At 43.5% G+C, this 18693-nt stretch overlaps 1 protein-coding gene across 5 annotated transcripts in view; it reads right to left on the bottom strand.

Annotated features, from left to right (window-relative positions):
* slc4a4a (solute carrier family 4 member 4a) overlaps window positions 1-18693 on the bottom strand; it is a 192627-nt gene that overhangs the window by 7776 nt on the left and 166158 nt on the right. For 3 of the 5 annotated variants that reach the window (XM_068046541.1, XM_068046551.1, XM_068046571.1), the window contains 3 exons: window positions 12964-13032; window positions 8231-8404; window positions 4725-4883 (listed from right to left, as the gene is read on the bottom strand). In XM_068046541.1, coding sequence (XP_067902642.1) covers window positions 4725-4883; window positions 8231-8404; window positions 12964-13032 — 402 coding nt within the window. Of the gene's footprint in view, window positions 1-1084; window positions 1164-4724; window positions 4884-8230; window positions 8405-12963; window positions 13033-18693 lie in introns of all 5 variants that reach the window. The other 2 variants (XM_068046561.1, XM_068046580.1) reach the window with 1 other exon arrangement.

Here is an 18693-nt window from a genome sequence, read left to right on the forward strand (position 1 = left end):
CATTAGGCTCCCGTAGCACAATTTGGGAATCCAGTTTAAAATTAACAGTGGCCGCATACATTTCCCAGGGGTCGGTAAACCTGGCAGTGAAAGGAGAGTGGGGAGTTGCCAGCTTCAGAAAGTCAGTGCCTGCTACAGCACCCCTCCCCCACCCCAATCCCTGATCTCTTGCTCTGTCCCTCCTGATTGCTGGAGTCCATCCCCAAGAGTGCCTGGCTGAGGCCTCCTGCTGCTGGTCTTAATACCTTGCACCCAGTCAGCCTGGCAATTTGGGAGGAAACAGAAGCAAAGAATTATAATGAGGTCCTGTTGTTAAATTCGGCTGAACCTTACTGAATGGCGGAGCAGGCTCGAGGCACTGGGTGGTCTACTCAGCTCCTGTTTCTTATGTTTTTATCTACTTTACATGTAACTGGGAATAGGACTCTCTGAGGGAATGATGGGGTCGGGGGGCGTGGGGTTTTACAGGGTAAGTGCAGTGCCATATTTTACATGCAAACCCAGCCAATGACTTTCCCACAACATGTTATGCTCCTGCTGTGTGTGGAGGCTGCAGATTGAAGAACAGATTTACAAAACAATTTTGAAAAGCAACAAATCCCACCCATGCACCTTTAACAGGCAGTCAAAAACAACTGCTGTAAAACCCATTTTCACCCCAACATTGACCGCTCTGGAAGGTCAGGGTGTGAGCGCTGTTATAATAACCGTTTTGTGCTCTGATTAGAAAAAGGAGCATGCGAGCAGATTAAAGGAATTCACTGACCTGAAACACAAAGTGAATGACAGCAAAGAGAGACAAAAGAAGCACGGTTAGAATTTGGTTAAGGCTTTCAGTGAAGCACAGTTAGTTGATGATTGTTGGACAAGTCCACAGCACAGGGCTGCAACAGAACAGTTAGTATGAGGCACAAAAGGGAAGGAAGGGAGAGAGAGAGAGATGGAGAGAAAGTAAGACAATCCAGAGGCACCATTTCATGTGAAATGTGGGTCAGTGTAAAGAGGGTGCGGAAAAAATGTCGAGCCAGTTCTCACTGACAGACTGAACTGAATGGAAGTCAGGCAAGCAGAAGACGTTACTCACTGCTTAGGAAGGGTTCTTGTTCCATCATGTCCATTGAAATAGTAATAGCTGGAATATTTTCTGAATATGGGCAATCAGACTGTGAAGGAAATGTTTACAATGCTTAAATATACTAAACTGCAAGCTGGAAAAAAAATGAAAAATATTGATTGTGAATTAACACGTTACTGGCCACTTAAGAAGGGAAGGGGTTTTGTCTGTTGTGTGCAGGATTAGAGATTCAGAGACAACAGATAATAGAAAGCCTTGAAAGTTTTTGTTATCCTCTTAATTACTTGTTCCACATAAGTGTCACTATCTTTCACTGATCGGTGGGCCAGTCTGGATTGTAACCTGTCAACTAAACAATGCTAATGTTTGTTAGTCTCCAGACTGGCAGTCCTGGCAATGACTGACACCAAGTCAGCAGATCCACTATCCTTCATCGTGTCTGTAAAGCAGTGACAGGCAACCCCACATTCTATTCTTTCCTGGATGATTTTTGCAGTGGGTTCAGAATGGAACAAGAAAAAGCTCAAAAATGTAATGCTGTTAGTTGGTTCTATAGGAAGAAATTGCGTTTGGGACAAAAAAATCTGAGATAATGAGAGATTTGCAGAAACTGGCAGGAAGCAGCATGACACAGCCTCGTGGCACCAGCGCAGTTACATGGCATTGAGGATTATATACAGGCTACACATATGACTGATGACATGTGGCAGCGTCAGAGGCCAGCTAGATCGGAGTGTAACAAAGCTTCTCACGGGGCATGTTCACAAAGAAAGAGCAGAAACGTGACTCAGAACTGTAAAACATTTCAGAAGACATGTTAAACAAGACAGCAGTAATGCACAGCACACAGAAAACTGCTTCCACTATCTTAGAGTGGCAAATTACATAAACAGTTAACACAACCCAGCTTTTATACAGTCCTTAGAATCGCAATAACTGGGTTCGAGATCTGTAACGTGTGACACGCCATACTTTTTAATATGACCTCAGGGTAGAGTTTCCCAAACGAGAGTGATATCCTCAGGTGCAGCAGCCATATTCTATACTTGTGAATCAAATTACTCTTGGGCAATCCCTTAATGTTTAGGTGCTAATATCGAATTTTTGCCTTGGTGAATGATGATAACAAGGGTGTTCATCAATGGCCTTGTACAGATCTCCTCACGGTGGGGGTCTTGACTTTCTCTTTATGCATTCATGGGATGTGGGTGTCGCTATCAAGGCCAGCATTTATTGCCCATTCTTAATATCCCTCGAGAAGGTGTTGGTGAGCCCCCTTCTTGAACCACCGCAGTCCATGTGGACTGTAATCTCAGTCTGGGAGAAGACTAAGCTATTGCTCAAACAAGACAGAAGGAAAATCAGAGGGGGCGGGTTAACCTGGGCCTGTATCGAACTCTCTTCCCAGCAATGAGAACAATGCGCTGCATTAGCAGCATTCTCAGAAGTGTTGCCAACCCTCCAGGATTGGCCTGGAGTCTCCTGCAATTCAAGATGTATCTCCAGGACACTGTTGTGAGCAAATCCCAGGAGAAAAATCACAGGCATTAAAAAACCTTGTTCTGTTAACTTCCTTTGAACATTATGTGTTACAAGGATATCAGAGATGGGGGGGAAAATGGGCTGTGTGAGAGACAGTCAAGAATCATCCAATCAGGAAATGAAGAGTCTGTTCGCTTTTCGATTAGCCATGGAAAGGCGGGGCACCATGAGGATGGAAGTGCCAGGTGACCAATGGTGGGAGTGAGTGGGAGGGGCAGTCGGAGGCCATATGATGAAACCTCCAGGGACGTACTCCACCAGAATTGCTAACACTAATTCTCAGTTCAGAATGGGGGCAGGGAGAATTGAGCTGTAAAATCATTCACGCTTACAAAAGTAATGGTGAAAGTTTACTTGTACTGACATCTATGTTGCAAGAGCAATTTGTCAGTCCTCTTCATAGTTTATCAAGAAATGTGGAGTGAACAGAACACTAACAGCTAAGGGAAATGTGTTCACCTCACAAAGTTCCTTAAACTGGGTACGTTTTTTGTTCTGATGAAAGGTCACTGACCTGAAACGTTAACTCCGTTTCTCTCTCCACAGATGCTGCCTGACCTGCTGAGTATTTCCAGCATTTTCTGTTTTTATTTCAGATTTCTAGCATCTGCAGTATTTTGTTTTTATTTTGGTGCATTTTTTGTTCCTATTATGTAACAATTAGATTTAGAATTTCATATCGCATGTATTGATCCTTCCACATCTCTTGTAGGCAGGTACCAATACAATAACAGGCCAATGGGCTGCTGGGTCATAAACGGCAAATTCCAAATGAAAGATTTATAACACAGCTATCCACACTGCGTTCTAGCTGCTGATAATGAAGAGCAGAGATAGTGACATTCACGCCTGGACAGGGCTGGATTTCCCTTCAGTAGCAGTGTGTTACACTTTGAAAATGGTTACTATGCCAATACATTCTAGTCACTCAAATAAAATATAATTTTGAAATAATTGGTGGGACAGTTCAGAACAAGAGAGCTAGGTCGTTCAGGGGTAATGTTAGGAAGCACGTCTTCACACAAAGGGGAGTGGAAATCTGGAACACTCTCTCCCGAAAAGCTGTTGAGGATGGGGATCAATTGAAAATTTCAAAACGGAGATTGATAGATTTTTGCTAGGTTTGCTAGAGGGGCTGAATGGCCTCCATCTGTTCTGATGTTCTTAAGATTCTTTTACAAAGCTGCTTAATTCTGTACTTGACTGTGGGACAGAAAAACATGACAAATTCCAGTTTTCATCCTTGTATCAACACAGTACAAAAGTATCCTTAAAACATGCTGTAATCGAGATCACTGCAGTAGAACAACAACAACTTATATGTATATAGTGCCTTTAATGTAATAAAACATCCCAAGCATTGCTAGTAATGTGGCGCTGGACTGCCAATCGGTTTCCTGGATCTATTCAGACACCAGTTCTGAGGTTTCAAAAGGAAATCTGTAAATGGTTCAAATGCTGGTTGTGACTTATCACCTTAATAATTAACTGTGAACGGTGATGAAGGATAAATAAGGAGAAACTGTTTCCACTGGCTGGAGGGCTAGTAACCAGAGGAGTCAGATTTAAGGTAACTGGCAAAAGAACCAGAGGAAGATGGAAAGACATTTTTTACACAGGGAGTTGTGATCTGGAATGCGCTCCTTGAAAGGGCGGTGGAAGCAGATTCAAAAGTAATTTTCAAAAGGGAATTGGATAAATACTTGAAAAGGAGAAATTTGCAGGGCTATGGGGAAAGAACAGTGGGAGTGGGACTAATTGGATAACTCTTTCAAAGAGCCAGCACAGGCAGGATGGGCTGAATGGCCTCCTTCTGTGCTGTACACACTATGATTCACTTATGTAGGAATGATTGCTTAGAATTGGGGAGATTAATACATTGCACTCCTTTTTTTAAATTCTTAACTGCATTTCAATTGGGATTATAAAATGAGAAACAGATTATCATCCAGTTATCGTGGAAACCGATTGGCAGTCCAGCGCCACATTACTAGCACTGCTTGGGATGTTTTATTACATTAAAGGCACTATATACATTAGGTTTAAATTAAGCTGCCTTTGTAACCGACTTAAATATGTATTGGTTTGCTGTTGAAATAGTGCTTACATCTTCGTTATCACTGTCTGCGCTGTGCTTCTTTTTCTTCTTTTTGTCATCCTCCTTCTTTTTCTTGTCCTTTTCTGGGATTACGTCATCCAGGAAACTGAGGTTGTGCTGGGAGAAGATGTAGTCCATTGCCTTTCGAACAGCAACCAGTGCTAGGATCTGTGGGCAGGGAAGGAAATCCCATTGTAGAATTTTCAAACACAAAGACATTATCTGAACATATAGTATGTAATGAGAGACTATGAAAAACTGTACTCCAGGTTCAACCCAGTCTGATGTCTCCAAACTGCAACTCATGAGTCACAAGCCCTGAGGTTCTTGCCTCCAAAGCACAAGTAATCTCAACAATGACAACAACAACTGTGCATTTATACAGTGCCTTTAATGTAGTAAAATGTCCCAAGGTGCTTCATAGTAACATTACCAGACAAAATTTGATACTGAGCTACATAAAGAGATATCAGGACAGGTGATTAAAAGCTTGGTCAAAAAGGTAGATTTTTAGGAGCGTCTTAAAGGAAAAGAGAGGTGGAGAGGTTTAGGGAGGCAATTCCAGAGCTTAGGGTCCAGGCAGTTGAAGGCACGGCCGCCAATTGTGAAGCAATTAAAATCAGGGATGCAAAAGAGTGCAGAATTGGAGGGACACAGAGATCTTACAGGTTTGTTGGGCTGGAGGAGATTACAGAGATAGGGAAGGGGTGAGTCCATGGAAGGATTTGAAAACAAGGATGTGAATTTTAGAATTGTGGTGTTGCTAGACTAGCAGCCAATAGAGGTCAGCAAGCAGAGAGGATGATGGGTGACACTTATGTTCCTGGTTTGTCCTGTTTTTAATATGGGACAGATTTTACAACAGGATAACAGTGAGGTCATCAGCATTTACTGTTGTTATGAAGTAAATCAGACAGTAACTTCTGGAGTCTGCATATGCGCAGTTAAGTGTGGAAATCTGGAAGTTACTGTCTGATTTGCCCTGCTCCTCCACAAACTTTGCTACATTTGTATCTCACCAAAAGAGTCAGTATTCAAACACGTGAAGTTGCTGTACTAACCCAGTAGTTACTCACTAAAGAGGCTTGAAAAATTTAGGACTTCGACATTCAGGTGTAAGCAAATTTTTAATGGCATGATAAATTTTAACTACTGCCAAACAACACTCTGGCCCTGAAAATTTAATTCGAGTTGTGCAGAATCTCATTTCATCAGAATTTAATTATTGTTGGAGAATTAAAGTAATTTTTTTTTACTTGTTCTGTCTGTCTCTTTAAATCCCTCTTTCTTTTCTTCTCTTTATTTCACTTTCTACACAAGACTTTACTTTTAATTAAATATTTGAATTTATACTTCCTGGTTTAGATTCACATTGCTCAGTGAGAATTCTTCAATCTGATTGGCTGAAGAGACATGCTATTGCTTGTCCTGTTGATCTCCTATAGAGAGCACAGCACTGTAAAGGATCTCTCAATACTGTAAGCTGTTACTGAATAGCCCACAAGAAGTCTGTGGGCAGATGCCAGTGTGATGAACAGTGGGCACACTTCATTCACCACTGACCGCAAAATCCCAGGCAATATTCTAGGTCCGGAAGTTTAGAAAGTGCTATTTTTAGCACCATTGCCTCGTTGGGAGATCAACCAAAATAAAAGGCTGGGGGGTGATCTAATTGAGGTGTTTAAGATGATTAAAGGAGTTTATAGGGTAGATAGAGAGAAACTATTTCCTCTGTTGGGGGGTGGGGAGAGTCCAGAACAAGGGAGCATAACCTTAAAATTAGAGCCAGGTCATTCAGGGGTGATGTCAGGAAGCACACAAAGGGGAGTGGAAATCTGGAAAACTCTCCCCCAAAGAGCTGTTGAGGTTGGAGGTCAATTGAAAACTTAACTGAGATTGATGGATTTTTGTTGGGTAAGAGTATTAAGGGTTCTGGAACCAAGGCGGATAGATGGAGTTAATATGCAGATCACCAATGATATAAATGAATGGTGGAACAGGCTCGAGGGGCTGAATGGTCGTCTCCTGTTCCTAGGTTTCCTAATCCTAAATCGGAACACCAAAGCCTGCTGGGATTGACAAGTTGAGATTTGTGCAAATCGATGGGAGCATGGATTTAAACTTCATGGCCTAGACGTTCCTGAGTTCCTGCTCCACTTCTATAAGGTTGGAACCTTCAGCCTGATCTCTCTCTCTCCCCTCCCAGGCAGGATACCCTTTCGCAACCCTGTGGATGGGGTCATTTACATAGCCAGGGTGAGTCATTGGCTACTGCAGGGAAAATCGCAGGGTGCTCTTCCATCTGTTTTTTAAGTCCATATAAAATTATTACATAGAATTTATGGCACAGTAACAGGCCGTTTGGCCTAACAGGTCTTTGCCGGTGTTTATGGCCCATACAAGTTTCGTTTTCTATTCGTTCGTGGGATGTTGGCATCGCTGGCTCGGCCAGCATTTATTGCCCATCCCTAATTGCCCTTGAGAAGGTGGTGGTGAGCTGCCTTCTTGAACCGCTGCAGTCCATGTGGGTTAGGTACACCCACAGTGCTGTTAGGAAGGAAGTTCCAGGATTTTGACCCAGCGACAGTGAAGGAACGGCGATATCGTTCCAAGTCAGGATGGTGTGTGACTTGGAGGGGAACTTGCAGGTGGTGGTGTTCCCATGCATTTGCTGCCCTTGTCCTTCTAAGTGGTAGAGGTCGCGGGTTTGGAAGGTGCTGTCTAAGGAGCCTTGGTATGTTGCTGCAGTGCATCTTGTAGATGGTGCACACTGCTGCCACTGGGTATCGGTGGTGGAGGGAGGGAGTGAGTGTTGAAGGTGGTGGATGGGGTGCCGACCAAATCACTTTCCACCTTACATCAGCTCACCTTATATTAGCATATCCTTCTATTCCTTTCCCGCTTGTGTTTATCCAGCTTCCCCTTAAATCCATCTATACTAATCACTTCAACCACTCCTAGTGGTAGTGAGTTCCACATTCTCACCACTCTCTGGGTAAAGAAGTTTCTCCTGAATTCCTTATTGGATTTATTAGTGACTGTCTTATATTTATGGTCCCTAGTTCTGGTCTTCCCCACAAATGGAAACATCTTCTCTATGTCTATGTCATCAAACCCCTTCATAATCTTACAGACCTCTATCAGGTCACTCCATGTTTTTCTCTTTTCCAGCTCTTTGAGTACAATGTGCCTGTATGTTTAAATGGATTCTTTGCTGGCGGTATTATAGGAAAGAGCTGCTGGTATTTTTGAACAGCAAGACCTTGAGTTATTTAAAGTTCTAAGCTACAGGTTCTGACTTTAATATCCTCTCTTGTTCCTATTGCAGAATAATGCCTCATCGTTCCCACTCAAAAATCCCTGATGAGTTTCTCTATCAGCGGAGGGTACTTATTAAGTGAACTTTGCATGCAATGTGAAAGTAGATTTGTTTTATTGGAAGCCCTTAATCACTAAGTGAGGGGTGAGTGAGGAGGAGGAAGGGAGACTAGGTGCTGGAACATGGAACAACTTACCATGACTGGGAAAATGATGGCTGCCACAGTTGATTTCAGGATCCAGAGCAGTGCCAGGCAAATCACCTGGATGAAGGTGAAGAGGTGAACTCTCCGCAGGGGGACGTGGCGCAGGTAGATGAAGTCCGGCTGGTGTTTGGGTGGCATCAGCAGCAGCTTCAATCGGTCCATGAACTGAAAAAATGAAACCGAACCTGCCTTTAGACCAACCCAACCATCCCAGCAGCTTTTACATTGAGTTACATAGCGTCTATAGCACAGAAACAAGCCACTTGGTGAATAGTATAGATGCATTTAAGGGGAAACTAGTTAAGCACATGAGGGAGAAAGGAATAGAAGAACATGCTGATAGGGTGAGATGAAAAGGGGTGGAAGGTAGATGATGTGAGTGTAAACACTGGCATAGACCAGTGAGGCTGAATGTCCTGTTTCAGTGCGGTGCATTCTCTGTATTTAGTGCTCCCCTGGTGATGATGGGATGGTAACTGCTTTAACATGGCTGATGCCAAAGAGGTGAGATCAGACTGGGATTACATCTCCACTTCAGTGACTGACCTGTCAGGGCACACGCAGCCTGGTGCCAGGGTCCCTGTGGGCAGACTGGAAACACATCAATGGTTCAGATCTGGGCCAATAATCATTGCCTTCAATGTTCAATGAGGGCATTAAAACAACTGCAACCAAACCTCACCAATTCACTTGGCCTTTAATCAAACAGCTTCATATTGTTGGAAAAGAAGGGTACCTAAATATTTCATTGTCAAAAGGCAGGTCATTAATTGGAAATTGCAAATCTTTATGTTCATGTGGTACTTGAAAAGCAGTGGTTTGTTGCTGTTGCTTTACCATCTCAAACCTTCAATTGTGCTCCTGGGTTGTCTCTCCTACATCGCCAAGCTATACTTAACACTGGTGCTATTACACCTGGAGAGTCAAACTCAAGTAGGTTAGAGAGTAGTGGGCAGATGGTATGTAGATCAGGGAGCAAGGCCCTGTCAGCTAGAGCCGAATCTTATACATTAACACACCTTTAAAGGCACTTTTGTACACTGGAGCAGTAAGTGAAGGCAGATTTAATTTTGAAGGAGTGGCAGATAGACCCGGAAGATGAGCTCAACACTTCTGGAAGCAGAATAGCAGGATTCCAGGTTTACTAGGTATTCAGATAGAGAGTCATCAGGATGTTATTTTAATATAGCAAGAGGATATTCTTAAGAGGAGATGTTAAGCTGAGGTGCTGTTGGCCTGTTTCAGCTTATGTTCAAAATTCCAAGTTATTATTTGAAGAAAAGAAGGATTTATTTAGTGACTTCCATAAACTCAGAACATCTCACAGCACTTCACAGCCAATATTAAGTCAATGTGAAATGTAGTCACTGGTGCAAAGTAGGGAAAGTCAGCAGTCAATTTGTGCACAGCAAGATCCCACAAACCAGCAAGGTGATAAATGACCAGATAATCTGATTCAGTAATGTTGGTTGACGGATAAATATTGGCCAGGATAGTGGGAAGAACACCCCCCCCCCCCCCCCCCCACTTCTTCAAAATAATGGTCAGGGGATTGTTTACACGCACCTGAGAGCAGACGAGACCTCAGTTTAACATCTAATCCAAAAGAGGGCCTGCACCTCCCTCAGTGCATTGAAAATATAAATGCAAGTTTCTTCTTAAATGGAAATGAGTTTATTGGATAAATTCACTAATTCTTCCCTTGAAGAGAGCAGGAGTCAGAGAATTGGATTCCAAATGCTGCAATTGTACCTGTGACCCACGCTCCCTGATAGAAAAACATTGCATTGCAAGCATGGCACCAGTGATTTTGCCTTTTTAAGCACATATCTAATGGGGCACGTCGATACAAGTGTGGGCTGGATATGCCTGCTGGAGTATCCATTTTCCATATCGTTTGGTAGAGGTTTGAGTGTGGGATTTATGTACAGGCTCACACTGGTATGAATGTGCGTTACCTTTGGGTGATGGTACAACTGTTAGCTTAGATATGTTGGTACACATTGGTATATATGTATGGGGCAGATGTACATGATATATAAAACATTGTGATGGCACAGAAAAGCATCAGTGACATTGGATATTCCTTACAAAAAAAGGTTAGGCAAAGTACTGAATCAAAAATATCTCATTGAGAAGGGTGAAAGAAAGTGTTGTTTCCGATAAGAGAAAAGGAGAATGAGACAGTGAGAAACAATGACAAATGGACTGCAAACTTGTTTGTTAAAACCTAAAGCTAATCCTATAACTGGATATGGGTTACAGCAGAGATGTTCTCAAGTGACAACCCAATGAGCTATTTGTTCTGGTAGAATGACAATGGTGACTCTGTTCTTACAGAGAGGGTTGTGGGGGTGGGGGAGGAGGGAGATGTGAGGAAAAGCACAAATGAATTCATAAACAGCGGCTCAAATTGAGATCAACAGTGTGATGGTCGGTGGAAATGCTGCTGGAGAAATAGGAAGAACTTTCAACCAACTGCTTCCCAATGGTCACTTTCCACTCAGCTGAAAGGGACAGTAATTCAACATAAGAACCTCATATCATCCAACATAGCTAGGTTTACTTGTAACTCACTGGTAGGAGGGTCAGTAACCAGAGGACACAGACCTAAGATAATCGGTAAAAGAACCAGAGGGGGAGATGAGAATTTTTTTTTTATGCAGTGAGTTGTTATGGTCTAAAATTTTTATTTTATTCTTTCATGGGATGTGAGTGTCGTTGGCAAGGCTAAAATTTGTTGCCCATCTCTAATTGCCCTCGAGTAGGTGGTGGTGAGCCGCTGCAGTCCATGTGGTGTAGGTACACCCATAGTGCTGTTGGGAGTTCCAGGATTTTGTCCCAGTGACAGTGAAGGAATGGGGATATAGTTCCAAGTCAGGATGGTGTGTGACTTGGAGGGGGACTTGCAGGTGGTGAGTGTTTCCATTCGTCTGCTGCCCTTCTAGGTGATAGAAGTCGTGGGTTTGGAAGGTGCTGTCAAAGGAGCCTTGGTGAGTTGCTGCAGTGCATCTTGTATATGGTACACACTGCTGCCACTGTGCACTGGTGGTGGAGAGAGTGATCGTTTCAAGTGGTGCATGGTGTGCCGATCAAGTGGGCTGCTTTGTCCTGGATGGTGTCAAGCTTCCTGAGTGTTGTTGTAGCTGCCGCTATCCAGACAAGTGGAGAGTATTCCATCACACTCCTGACTTGTGCCTTGTAGATGATGGACAGGCTTTGTGGAGTCAGATGAGTTATTCACTGCAGAGTGCGGCACAGTGGCGCAGTGGTTAGCACTGCAGCCTCACAGCTCCAGGGACCCGGGTTCGATTCTGGGTACTGCCTGCGCGGAGTTTGCAAGTTCTCCCTGTGACCGCGTGGGTTTTCTCCGGGTGCTCCGGTTTCCTCCCACAGCCAAAGACTTGCAGGTGATAGGTAAATTGGCTGTTGTAAATTGCCCCTAGTGTAGGTAGGTGGTAGGGAATATGGGATTCCTGTAGGGTTAGTATAAATGGGTGGTTGTTGGTCGGCACAGACTTGGTGGGCCGAAGGGCCTGTTTCAGTGCTGTATCTCTAAATAAAAAAAAAATTAAATAATTCCCAGCCTCTGATCTGCTCTTGTAGCCACAGTAGTTATGTAGCTGGTCCAGTTAAGTTTCTGGTCAATGTTAACCCCCAGGATGTTGATGGTTGGGGATTCAGCAATGGTAATGCTGTTGAATGTCAAGGAGAGATAGTTAGATTCTCTCTTATTTGAGATGGTCATTGCTTGGCACTTATGTGGCAAGAATGGTGCTTACCATTTATCAGCCCAAGCTTGGATATTGTCCTGGTCTTGCTGCATGTGGACACGGGCTGCTTCAGTATCTGAGGAGTCGTGAATGGTGCTGAACATTGTGCAAACATCAGCGAACATCCCCACCTCTGGCCTTATGATGGAGAGAAGGTCATTGAGGAAGCAGCTGAAGATGATTGGGGCTAGGACACTACCCTGAGGAACTCCTGCAGTGATGGCCTGGAGCTGAGATGATTGACCTCCAACAACCACAACCATCTTCCTTTGCGCTAGGTAAGACTCCAACCAGCGGAGAGTTTTCCCCCTGATTCCCATTGACTCCAGTTTTGCTAGGACTCCTTGATGCCATATTCGGTCAACTGCTGCCTTGATGTCAAGGGCAGTCACTCTCACCTCACCTCGAGTTCAGCTCTTTTATCCTACCTGAAAGGGTGGTGGAAGCAGATTCATTAATAACTTTCAAAAGGGAATTGGATAAATACCTGAAAAGGAAAAATTGGCAGGAGTGTAGGAAAGAGCTGGGGGGGATGGTGAGGTCGGGGGGGGAGGTGGTGGGGGGGGGGGGGAACTAATAGGCACTGACACAAGGGTCAAGTGAACTCCTTCTGTGCTGGGTGATTTTGTCTGATGTACATGGCAACTAATGATAGAACTGCAGTCTTATAAAGTCTACTGGTTTCACGACAATGAACGATTGCAAGACACATTTTACATTTATGTTGCATTTTTATAAAGTTTACGAACACAACATGACCGAATTATTTGGCTTTGGGAGCTTGCATTGAAATGATTTGCTGCGTCATGGTGAGAGAATCATCTCTCAGATAATTTTCAGTCAACAGACATTCAAACTAACCTTGGCAATCAACATGTTGGTTAATAATTATCAGACATTTTCTCTGGAATCTCGCTTGCAAGCACTTGACATGTTGCTATGGTTACTTACTTGCACGCCCTTCAGAGAAGCAACCCCCATGTACAGAAAAACTCCGTAAAGTACCGGCATTGGAATGAACTAGAATGAAGGAAGATGTCAATGAGGCACTGAGCAACCATTCACTTTAGCCCACATTCAACAACAACAACTTATATATTTACATAGCACCTTTAACATAGTCAAACTTCCTAAGGTGCTTCACAGGAGCGTTGTCAAGCAAAATTTGACACATAGGAAGATATTAGGACAAGTTCTGAGGAGAGAGAGATGGAGAGTCAGAGAGGTTTAGGGAAGAAAGCGCTGAGGGCCCAGGTGCTGAGGATCCAGCTGACAGAGGGAGGGATGACAAAAGGGATGAGTGAAAAGCCAGAAATGGAGAGGTGCAGAGATCTCGGAGTGTTGTGGATACAGACATAGGGAGGAATGAGCCATAGAGAAATTTGAAAACAAGGACAAGAATTTTAAAATCAAGCCCTATTAAACAACAAGAAAATACACTCTGCTTAAACTTAATATAATTTAAATACAAACAAATCCAAGTTTGTAAAGTGATAAAGCACCAAAACAGCAGGATCATAACCATCTTTGTTAGAACAGATTTACTTGAAAGAGAACTTAATCGTCTGAAGTTTTTCATTCCCAGAAAATCTTTTTTTTTTAATGGGACAGGAACTTCAAACGATATCATATGATAAATGTCTATGTGTGAACACTCTTCACAAGGAGGACTTATGTGACTTGTGCTGCAGTAACAACCTTTCCTTCTGGTTTTCAGACATGTCTGGTTAGGTCTCAGCTGCAGTATTGTGTCCAATTTTGGGCACCACATTTTAGGAAGGATGTCAAGGCCTTGGAGAGAATGCAGAGGAGATTTACTGGAATGGGACCAGGGATTTCAGTTAATATGGAGAGACTGGAATTGTTTCCTTAGAGCAGAGCAGGTTAAAGGGAGGTTTATTTATTGATACAGCACTGAAACAGGCCCTTCGGCCCACTAAGTCTGTGCCGACCAAGAACCACCCATTTATACTAACCCTACAGTAATCCCATATTCCCTACCACCTATCTACACTAGGGGCAATTTATAATGGCCAATTTACCTATCACTTGCAAGTCTTTGGCTGTGGGAGGAAACCGGAGCACCCGGCGAAAACCCACGCGGTAACAGGGAGAACTTGCAAACTCCGCACAGACAGTACCCAGAATTGAACCCGGGTCCCTGGAGCTGTGAGGCTGCGGTGCTAACCACTGCGCCACTGTGCCGCCCCTAATAGAGGCGTTCGAAATTATGATGGGTTTTGATAGAGTAAATGAGGAGAAACCATTTTCACTGGTACACAGGTCAGTAACCAGCTCTTTGAAAGAGCTATCCAATTAGTCCCACTCCCCCATTCATTCCCCATAGCCCTGCAAATTTCTCCTTTTCAAGTATTTATCCAATTCTCTTTTGAAAGTTACTATTGAATCTGCTTCCACCGCCCTTTCAGGCAGCACGTTCCAGATCACAACAACTCGCCATGTAAATAAAATTCTCATCTCCCCTCTGCTTCAGTTACCAGTTATCTTAAATTTATATCCTCTCGTTACCCATTCTGCTGCCTATTCACTCCATCAAAACCCCTCATCATTTTGAACATCTCTATTCAATCTCCCCTTAACCTTCTCTGTTCTTTGGAGAACAATCCCAACTTCTCCAGTCTCTCCACATAACTGAAGTCCCTCGCCCTGATACTATTCTCGTAAATCTCCTCTGCACCCTCTTCGGGGCCTTGGCATGCTTCCGAAGGTGTGATTCCCAGAATTGGACACAATATTTCAACTGAGGCCTAACTAACGATTTATAGCATAACTTCTTTGATTTTGTACTCTAGACCTCTAATTATAAAGCGCAGGATCTTCTATACTTTGACTTGCCCTGCTACCTTCTAACAGCTGTGTACATGAACCCCCAGGTCTCTCTGCATTGTCTTTAAAATTGTACCATACTGCAGCCTTAAAGTGGTATCATCTCCAAAGTAACTTTCCTCAGGAACAGCGACAAGGACACAAGGAACCATTCTCATCACGATCGTGTCAATGCAAAGTGACCCAAGTGTGCTTTTCATTTTCCACATCATGGTTTCCACTCGTTTCCGCGAGTTTACTCCGCGCAATTACCCGACATAGGTGTAACCAGTGCAAAACATCGAGGAATTTTAAGCGCAAACTTACATTTCAGTGCAACTCAAGTTTCTGCAATCTTTTGCGTTAGTTTTACAGAAGAGTGTTAGAAGCTGTACCCCCACCCACAAAATTGGCCACGCCCTCCCCCAGGCTGAACGAATCACCATGGTGAGTTCCCATTAATTGCTCTCATTTGCGGCATTTCCAGGTAGCTCTGAAAATTCAGATGAAACCTTTGGGCACTAGGACACCATTAGACAAGTTTCAAAAGCTTTTTAAAATTTACTAAGAAACTGACTACTGTATCCCAATCTAACTAAAACATTGTTTTATATATTTTTTAAAAGTCATTTTCAATTTAAAATTGAAGTACTCCAGATGGTGGAATATAGCAAATAGGAGCAGGAGTAGGCCATTCGGCCCCTCGAGCCTGCTCCGCCATTCATCGGGGCGGCGCAGTGGTTAGCACCGCAGCCTCACAGCTCCAGTGACCCGGGTTCAATTCTGGGTACTGCCTGTGTGGAGTTTGCACGTTCTCCCTGTGACTGCGTGGGTTTTCTCCGGGTGCTCCGGTTTCCTCCCACAGCCAAAGACTTGCTGGTTGATAGGTAAATTGGCCGTTGTAAATTGTCCCTAGTGTAGGTAGGGGATATGGGATTACTGCAGGGTTAGTATAAATGGGTGGTTCTTGGTCGGCACAGACTCAATGGGCCTGTTTCAGTGCTGTATCTCTAAATATAAATAAATAAATAAAATAAATAAACTAGATCACGGCTGATCTTCTACCTCACGCTATTTTCCTGCACTATCCCCATATCCTTTAATATCTATAGGATTGACTCTGTGATTAAAAATACTTATTATTTTCTGAGAAACCCATTTTCAGCTCTATTAATCAAACCGAACCGATATAGAACATAGAACAGTACAGCACAGTACAGGCCCTTCGGCCCACGATGCTGTGCTGACCCTTTATCCTACTCTAAGATCAAACTACCTACATACCCTTCATTCTACTATCATCCATGTACCTATCCAAGAGTCGCTTAAATGTCCCTAATGTATCTGCTTCTACTACCACCGCTGGCAGTGCATTCCACTCACTCACCACTGTCTGTGTAAAGAACCTACCTCTGACATCTCCCCTAAACCTTCCTCCAATCACCTTAAAATTATGCCCCCTGGTGATTGCCCTTTCCGCCCTGGGAAAAAGTCTCTGGCTATCCACTCTATCTATGCCTCTCATCATCTTGTACCTCTCTATCAAGTCACCTCTCATCCTTCTTCGCTCCAATGAGAAAAGCCCTAGCTCCCTCAATCTTTCTTCGTAAGACATGCCCTCCAGTCCAGGCAGCATCCTGGTAAATCTCCTCTGCACCCTCTCTAAAGCTTCCACATCCTTCCTATAATGAGGCGACCAGAACTGAACACAATATTCCAAGTGTGGTCTAACCAGGGCTTTATAGAGCTGCAGCATAACCTCACGGCTCTTAAACTCAATCCCCCTGTTAATGAAAGCCAACACCCCATACGCCTTCTTAACAACCCTATCAACTTGGGTGGCAACTTTGTCGGATCTATGGACGTGGACCCCAAGATCCCTCTGTTCCTCCACACTGCCAAGAATCCTGTCTTTAAGCCTGTATTCTGCATTCAAATTCGACCTTCCAAAATGAATCACTTCACACTTTTCCAGGTTGATATATCAAGGAATACCTTTTAAAGCAATTTCTTTTTAAAAGAAATTACATTTGAAAAGGCTTCCCGATTGCCATGGTTAGAGGCAGATTTTGTGTCTGACGATATGCAAATAGATTTGAGCGGAAACTCGGGGCGGGGGCGGGGTGGGAAAAAAAGACTTTTCAATACGGGTGTAATTTGCGTCAGAATCTTTGATTCAGCCCAAAGCTGGAAACTGTATCCCCATGAGTTTAGATGCAAACAAGAATAATGGGCAATCTGGAATTTGCTTCTCTAAAAAGCTGCTGTTGAGACTGGGAGTCAATTAAAAATTTCACAATAGAGATTGATAGATTTTTGTTGGTAAGGGTTTTAAGGGTTACAGAATCAAGGCAGGCAAATGGGTTAAGATCCAGTCGGCCATGATATTTTTGAATGGCAGAATAGGCCCGAGGAGCTGAATGCCCTGCTCCAGTTCCTGTGTTTCAAACATATTTTTCAAGAAAATGATATGCCTTTAGGAGGGAAATTTTGATATTTTCTGAAAAAACATACATTTTTCTTTATCTTTCTAACATTTGGTATGCTATTAATGAAAGAGGCAGGAACCATCTGTTTATAAACACAGCGGTTCATCAGCGTCAGTCAGCCCACTGTTATCTGGAAGTTCCTGGATGACTGTTGGCTGTACACTGGGATATTTTAAACTGAGGGTCTCGAAGGCCTCAATAAATGACAGGGAAAATGCTGCAAAGGAATCCATACAATACCAGCCCTCTTGTCACATTTGTGACTCCAACTGAATGTTGTACACAGGTTACAGGTTTTGGAAAAGCGCCCTGAGGCTTTGAGCGGCAGCTCTGTGCCGTGTTTGCCTTTGTCACGCAGGAGGGCAATTTTCAAAAGGGAGATCGAAATAGACCCACGCACAGAAAACTCTGTGTTAACGAGAGATTGCTGATTCCCCTGCCAATTCTCCCCAGACAACAGCACTCAAAAAGCCATTTCAACTTTGACCTCCTCTTTTCCAGACTCCAGGGCTGAGAAGAGATTTCTTTTTACAGTTGTTGTAGGCATGGACTGGTATGTCACAGGAATTGGTTGAGGCAGACAGGTCATTGTACCCTTTGAAGGAAAATTTGATGAATATTGAAGGGGGAGGATGATACAGGGCAGCGAAATGAGTCCAGGATTACTGTAGCAAAGCTCCAGTTGTGATGGACTCGACTCAATGGCCTCTTTCTATGCTATGGTTCTGGCTGGTACAGGTCACAGTGGAAGCTGAGGCTCCGTGGATAACACTCTTGCTTCAATATCAGGAAGTCTTGGGTTCAAATCCTACTCCAGGAATTTATGCATAGAATTTAGGCTGATGTTCCAGTGCTGTACTGATAAACCAAGGCTCTGTTTGCCCTCTCAGGTGGATGTACAAAACCCCAAGGCACTATTCAAAGAGAAGCAGTGGTGTTATCTCCAGTGTCCTGGTGAAATACAGATTATTTGGTGATTATCATATTGCTGTTTGTGGAATCTTGCTGTGCACAAATTGGCTGCCGCGTTTCCTACATAACAATAGTGACTATACTTCATAAGTGCTTCATTGGCTGTCGAGTGCTTGGGACATCCTGAGGTCATGAAAAGGTGCTATAGAAATGCAGATCTTTCTTTCTATAATCTTTTCCAGTCACTGTAAATTATGGATGTAGAAAACTCAGTGTGAAACTGGTCTACACTGTAAGTGTGAGACGGGCGATAGTGAACTGACAGCCTGTTCCATACCCAGACCTGAAATTATTTTCTGTTGAAGTCAATGGGAAAGTATCTGGACTCAAGCTGCTGATTTCCTATCACCCGTTTCATTCTGTCACCGAAAAACGATTTTAGCCTTCTCACCTT

This window comes from Heterodontus francisci, chromosome 1, assembly GCF_036365525.1.
Source record: "Heterodontus francisci isolate sHetFra1 chromosome 1, sHetFra1.hap1, whole genome shotgun sequence".
In the NCBI taxonomy this organism is placed as follows: domain Eukaryota; kingdom Metazoa; phylum Chordata; class Chondrichthyes; order Heterodontiformes; family Heterodontidae; genus Heterodontus; species Heterodontus francisci.